Source organism: Manis pentadactyla, chromosome 3, assembly GCF_030020395.1.
Source record: "Manis pentadactyla isolate mManPen7 chromosome 3, mManPen7.hap1, whole genome shotgun sequence".
NCBI lineage: Eukaryota > Metazoa > Chordata > Mammalia > Pholidota > Manidae > Manis > Manis pentadactyla.
Genome location: NC_080021.1, coordinates 185,408,826 through 185,415,345, shown reverse-complemented (window position 1 = coordinate 185,415,345; position 6,520 = coordinate 185,408,826). Strand labels below are relative to the sequence as shown.

Below are 6,520 nucleotides of genomic sequence, written 5' to 3'. Positions count from 1 at the left end.
TTTTTTAATATGGGTAAAATTGGACATATGTTTGGGTGAGGGATGAGTTAGTGTATTGCCTCATACCATATTCAAAAATCAAACTAACAAATGTAAATATATAAAACTATGAAAGTGCCAGAAGAAAATGTTTTAGAATCTAAAGGGTAAATTTAATTATATAAAAAATTTAAACAGCACAGTAAAAGTCACCCTAAACAAAATTAGAAAATAGGCTATAGATGGGGAGAAAATATTTGCAGCAAATGTGATAGATGGAGTTAATATTTGTAGTAGGCAGGATAATGTCCATGTCCTAATCCCTGGAACTATGTTATTTTACATGGCAAAGGGGAATTAAAGTTATAGATGGAGTTAAAATTGCTAACTAGCTTACTTTAAGATAGGAAGAATATCTTGGGTTATCTAAGTGGACCCAGTGTAATGACAAATGTCCTTAAAAGTGGAAGGAGAAGGCAGAAGAAATCAGTGATGTGATGTGAGAAAAACTTGACTGCCTTTGCTGACTTTGAAGATGGAGGAGGAAGGTCAGTAGCCAAGGAATGTGGGCAGCATCTAGAAGCTGGGAAAGACAAGGAGTGAATCCTACCCAGTGCCTACAGAAAAGAATGCAGATTTCTGACAAATGTTTTGTGGTAATTTGTTATGGCAGCAGGCAGCAGGAGAAAACTAATATATCCAACAAACACTGCAGTACAAAAATGGGTAAAGGAAATGAACAGGCAGAGTGATAGAAGAAGAAATCTAGATGGCTGCTAAATATGAAAAGGCACTTGTTTTTGTGACCTTGGAGATGGATGAGCTGATCCAGGGAGAGAGAAGAACAGAGGGCTGAGAAGAAATGGTCAAAGATACATGGAGAACTTGTGGATCAAGTGGGTGAAGAAGGGGGACTATACAGGACCAAAAATAGTTGCCTAGACCCAGACCAGTTGTTCTCATGTGAATGGGTGTCTTCTGTTCACTTGCTGTGAAGGTTTTCTCAAGCACAGAATTGGACTGTGTTCTGCTCTACTGGCCTTAACAGCCTCACCATGTAGAGCAGGGATATGTGGACTCCAGATGGATCATTTGAGAGGAGCTTGAAAAGAAAGTTAAGACTGCAGAATCCTGAGCTCTCCACTTCTGGGACCTGAACCTGAGGAGAGATGACTGCAGCAGAAATTAATTGGGAACTGACATTCCCCGTACCCTAGACTCCAAAGAACACACAAGTGGGGTTTGTCTAGTATAGCTAGTTTATTAGGATTTCCTCTGCTTGTCTCCCCACCTCCCAAATGGTTTGGCTTCAGATTTCCAGTTACTGGGTGCCAGTACTACCAGCTTTTCCTCATGGGGTTTAGGGGACAGGGGTCCATGGATACCCAGACACTTGGCGAAAATCTTTTGCAGACCCCTGATAAGAGAAGCCTGAGGTGTAGGGGAGGAGAGGTGCTTCTCCATGTGGGCCCAAGAGTAGTGCTTACAGTGCCGAGGGGTCAGGGCGTCACCAGCTCCCAGCCCTGCCCCTTGCCGATCTTGGGGACCTGCAGCCTTAGAGTGACATTGCTGTGGGAGAGCACTGTGTCGAGAGCTCTGGTGGCTATGCTGAGATTTTTGGGAAAGTCTGCTTACTGAGGCATCAGCTAGTCTGGCCTGGGCTGGGTGACTCTTCCGTGTAACTGTTGATGACTCTAATCTTATGTCACCTCCTCCGTGGTCTTCTACTTTGGGTTTCCAGGGGCTGTCTCTCTTCTTAATTGAAGAGAGGGCTAGAGTCTTGTCCTGTGTCTTGCCTGAAGCTGGAACCTCAGGGTTTGAGGGCCGTCCCTGGCCTGGGCAGTTCTCACCAGTCTCCTTGTGAATGCATTGCCCCTGGGATGAGACGTGGGCCATCATCTCCTTCATTCTTTTCTCTCTCTCAGATCCTTGTTCTGCCCTGCCAGACCCTCGTGGCTGAGGCTGGGAAGAGGAGTGGGAGTGATAACAGTGAGAGGCCTGGACAGGCTGAGTTACTGTGCTCTGAACTTTCAGGTGATTGCAGCTTGAAGAGTGGGGGTGCAGACTGTGGAGATGCTTCGTTGGGGGGCAGGAAGAGAGACTCCAGGTGCCTAGAGTTGAGCTCAGGGCAGGGGAGCTGCCAAATGGTTGACTTGGACCAAAAGATCGGGAAGTAGGGTTCTGCCGCAGTTTCTTCAGTTTGAGTTCCAACTCTCTACTCCAGTGCCAGGCCTGGCTCCCAGAATGAATGGGCATCTCTAGGACAGCCTCTCCTTGGAAGGATGGAATCTCTGCCTTAGCCCCTGGGAATAGCTCTCCTTTGAGTAAGCCAGGCTGGTTGGGCTTGATCTTCAGAGCTTCATCTAGGGTGGGAGGCCAGAGTATTGGCTGCAGGGGATCTGCTGCTGGAGGGCTGGGACCCTGAGGGTACCCTCTTTGTTGCACATTCTTGCACATGACCTCAAGGTCAATGTGTGGATCTGGTAAAGGAGCAGAGAATGAACTGGGGGTTGGGGCTAGGAGCTCAGTAGCCCAGCAGTTTTCTCTCTGCTCTTTTTCTTCTCCCTCAGGCTTAGAGCTGCACTGGTCTCTGATAAGCCCACTTACATGCAACTTTGACATAGAGTTTGGGGATGGACTGGGGCCCCACATTGGGGAGGCAGGCACGCAACAGATTTCCTTCTGCTCCATGTCCACCCCAAGAGGCTCAGAGTCAGACAGAACTCTCAAGGGGCTGACTCCAGTTGGGAGCTCAGAGGCCCAGGAGTTCTTTCTCCTTTGTATGTCCCCACTTCTAGCTTCAGAATCTATCAGGATCCCCGTGGGGCTAACTCTGAGCAGCTCCAGAACAAGAGCTAGGGGTGGGCTCCTGGAATGCTCAATGTCCTTCTGTGCAGCCTCTGATCTGGTGAGGCCTCCCACAGGATTGATTTTGTGGGATTCTAAAAGAGGAACCTGAAATAGGCTTTGGGCAGTCGCTGGGGACCCAGAGGTCCAGAGGTTCTCTCTCTGCCCTATAGTCTCCCACAAAGCTTTGAACTCACACAAGACTCTCTGGGGGCCCATTCTTAAGGATTCCAGAGAGGCTGAGGGAAGGCTAGGAGATGAAACTGGGTCTGTAGAGACCCACAGATTTTCTCTACTCTGCATGCCTTTCCATGGAGTCTCAGATCCTGATGGAGGACATGCAGGTCTGGTGCCATAGAGCCCTGGGTAGAGGTCCAAGGCTGGGGGCTTAAAAGCGCAAGGGTTTCCTAACTTTTCCTTGCATTCCCGCTGGGGCTCATATTCAGATGGATCTCCCAGAGGACTGCCTCCCTGAAGTTCTGGCAGAGGGTCTAGGGGAGGGCAGGGGGCTGTCATTGGAGACCCAGAGGCCTGAGGGTTCTCTCTGCACCACATGGTTCCCCAGAAGTCCTTGAGCATAGGTGGTTCTTCATGGCTGACTTTCTGGGATTCTGACAGAGAATCTGGAGGTTGGCAGGGGTCCGAGACTCGGGGCTGAAAGGTTCGAGGACTCTCTTTAGGTCCTCTGGTTTCCCACTGAGTCTCATATCCAGGTGGAGCTCTTAGAGGGCTACCAGTTCCTTGAGGCTTTGTCTTGGGGATTACAGATTGGCAAGGGACTGGGATTGGTGTTTCAGAGGTCTGAGGACTCTCTCTCTGCCTTGTGGTTTTCCAGAAGACCTTCAGTCCAGACAGGCCTCCTATAGGGCTGACTCCCTGGAGTTCTGGCAAGGAGGCTGAGGTTGGACTGGGAGCTGATATTACTGGCTCAAAGGTTTTGGGATACTCATTTGTCTCCAAAGGGGCCTCAAACCTAGTCAGGACTCCCAGAAGGCTAGAGGGATACAGCAGACAGGCAGGAAGTAAATCTAGACTGTGTCTCTGGATGCTGGGATCCCATCGCATCCCCAGCCAGACCTCAGATGAGAAGAGCTTGAAAGGTCTGGTCCTTTGGAATTCAGGCAGTGGGTGCAGTGCTTGATCCTCAGAGACCCCAGGGACCTCTCTCTGCTGTGGAAGCCACTGTGTATGTACCTCAGCACCAGATAGGACTCCTTTGTGGTCCATGGGAAAGAAATTAAGATAGAGGGATAGTGACGGGACAGGAAGGGAAGACAGTGGAGGAAGTTGCTGAAAATCGCAGGCCATCCCTTCCAGATCTTCCGTAGTATGGACTTCATGGTTGGGATGCTGGGTTGGGGAGCAATACTGTGGAAGAAGCAGGTTGGGCCTAGTCAGGAAGACAAGCTTGTTGAAGAAGATAGAAGGACCAACAGACAACTTCAGGGGAGAGGGGCCACCTGAGTTTGGGAAGATGGCCTCCAAGGACTCACTGTGCAGAGAGGGGAGACCCCAGAAGAACTCACTTTTTCTCTGCTGCAGATGGCTTCCTGATGTCTTGTGCCTCACAGGCAGGTTGGTCAGGATTTGAAAGGTGGGGAAGGATTTGGAAGGGCTTAGGGTCTGTGTGAGTCCTTGCTCTGGTGTCGCAATGGCCTTGTGGAGGCCCTCAGAAACACAGGATAACTGGGATGGGGTTGTGGTGACTTGCTGTCCAACAGGAGCTTCTTTGAGAAGAGAACATGAATCCAGAGATGTGACGTCATCTTCCTCTTCTTCCTCTTCCCCCTCCTTCTCTGACTTCTGCTTCCACAGGTAATCAAGGAAAGCCACAAGGTACATAAATCGTAGGCCCTGGGGGGTGGAGAAAGTACTATGAGGCATGAAGCCTTTCCAGAGACGCAAGGTGTGTCATAAAGCCCTCAGTCCCTATTCCACATCCAGAGTGAACAGTTACCTGGCCCCACACCTGTGGTCAGTAGTCATTTACCCACCTAGTGTTAATGGCCATTACCCAGCTCACATTTGGAGATCAGCATTCCCTTACATAACCTGACATCTAGGGTCAGTGATCACTCACCTGGCTTCAAATCTGGTGTCCATGATCACTCACCTAGCATCTCATTTAAGGCTTTTCGTCACTCACTTGGGACCGCATCCGTAACAGTGCTTCCTCACCTGAACTCACATGTGATATCAACAGTCATTCACCCAGGTGCACATCCACAGTACCCACCTTGCCTTGCATCATGTCCCCAGAGTACCAGGGCTGAAGCTGCCACCACCTCCAGATCTGCCAAACCATGAACAAGAATAGTATCACCAGATTCCCTGGACTCTGGAGGCAGCTGCTGCCACAGTACCTGCAGGCCAGGACACGGGCCAGCTGGCCCCAGAGAAGCCCCATGGCCCCCTCAGCCCCAAATAGGTCCTCTAGCAGCCATTCCATTTTCCTCGGCCTGCTGGCAGTTTACCCTGAGGTCATCATTGCATCATAGAACAAAGAACTCCCATCCCCCACATGCCTAACAGCCTTCTCCCTCCCAAAAAATTGCCCCCATCAGGTAACTCATACTTCATAGAGTGAAACCTGGGTGATACCCTTTTTTCTTGATTGCCAAAGTTGGAATTATGATTCAGACACTGTGACAAGGACATGGATTCTAGCATCAAACTGCCTTATTTAGATCCCAGTTCTGCCACTTCCTACTTATGAAATCTCAGTCAAACTACTTAAAACATTTAGTGCCTCAGTTTTCTCACCTGTAAAATGGGAATAATATTACCACACAGAGTTGTTTGAGGATTAAGTGAATAAATTTATATGCTTAGCATAGTGCATACTTCATGCTGTTAAAATTTTAAGTTTCCTGATTACAAGCCTAGTTCCATCTTTAGTAGAGTCTGTACCCTTTTTTAAAAATGTCATGTCATCTGTGAGCTGTTTTATTTGACTTTGGATTTCCTCAGATCTTTCTGCAAGCATTCATGTTAAGAATGACAAATCAAATGTGCTTGGCCATTTTTCTTCATTTGCCCATCTTTCCTCTAAAACGACTACTCTCTTCCACATCAACTCTTCTTTTCAGGGCCAAACTTGAATCTCTGCCTTCCAGTACAATTTAATGCTTCTCTTCTCACCCTACTCCCATCAAAGTCAAACTTAGTCTGGTAGGAAGAGCACTGAGCTGAAATTGAGATTTGGGTTCTCTAGCTCTGTCACTGATTGGCCATGTGATTTGGAACAAAGTTTTCCCCATTAGTACCATGAGTTGGACTAGATTCATTCATTCATTGTTTCAACATCTATTTATTGAGTGCCTTACTATGGATCAGGTATTGTGCTCAGTCTTGAGGAGACAGAACTAAGACAGAGTCTCTGCCTTAAAACCTCTCCCATTTCAGTGGGGGAAAACAGTCAAGTAATAGACAACAGAAATATGCACAGAGTACTGTGGGATGGAGAAGGATATCTAACCAGCCTGGGGCAGGGGGTTGTTTGTCAGAGGGTGCTAACCAAAAGAGAGAATTAATGCTTGGTTTGAAGAACCAAGAAAATGAGAGTGCAGGGAGCAAGAGAAGGACAACCCAAGCCATTAAGAAGAGCCTGTACAAAGGTGCTAGGACAGAGAAAGTATGTTCCTTTAGGGAAGCTGAAGATACCTCAATGCACTGGGGGTTGGGGAGACATTAG

The 6,520-nt window shown here is 48.3% G+C and overlaps 1 protein-coding gene across 2 annotated transcripts; it reads right to left on the bottom strand.

The window, feature by feature from the left end:
• Positions 1-617: 617 nt before the first annotated feature.
• C3H9orf131 (chromosome 3 C9orf131 homolog) lies at positions 618-6,184 on the bottom strand. Of its 2 annotated transcripts, none has more exons than XM_036888414.2 (4): positions 5,063-6,184; positions 4,010-4,680; positions 3,696-3,710; positions 618-3,556 (listed from the first exon to the last, which is right to left on the bottom strand). In XM_036888414.2, the coding sequence occupies exons 1-4, from the start codon at positions 5,273-5,275 to the stop codon at positions 1,243-1,245; spliced, it is 3,213 nt and encodes a 1,070-aa protein (XP_036744309.2). In that variant the 5' UTR covers positions 5,276-6,184; the 3' UTR covers positions 618-1,242. The 2 variants fall into 2 exon arrangements, with proteins under 2 accessions (XP_036744309.2, XP_057354781.1); XM_057498798.1 differs by having other exon boundaries at positions 5,150-6,184.
• Positions 6,185-6,520: the final 336 nt, after the last annotated feature.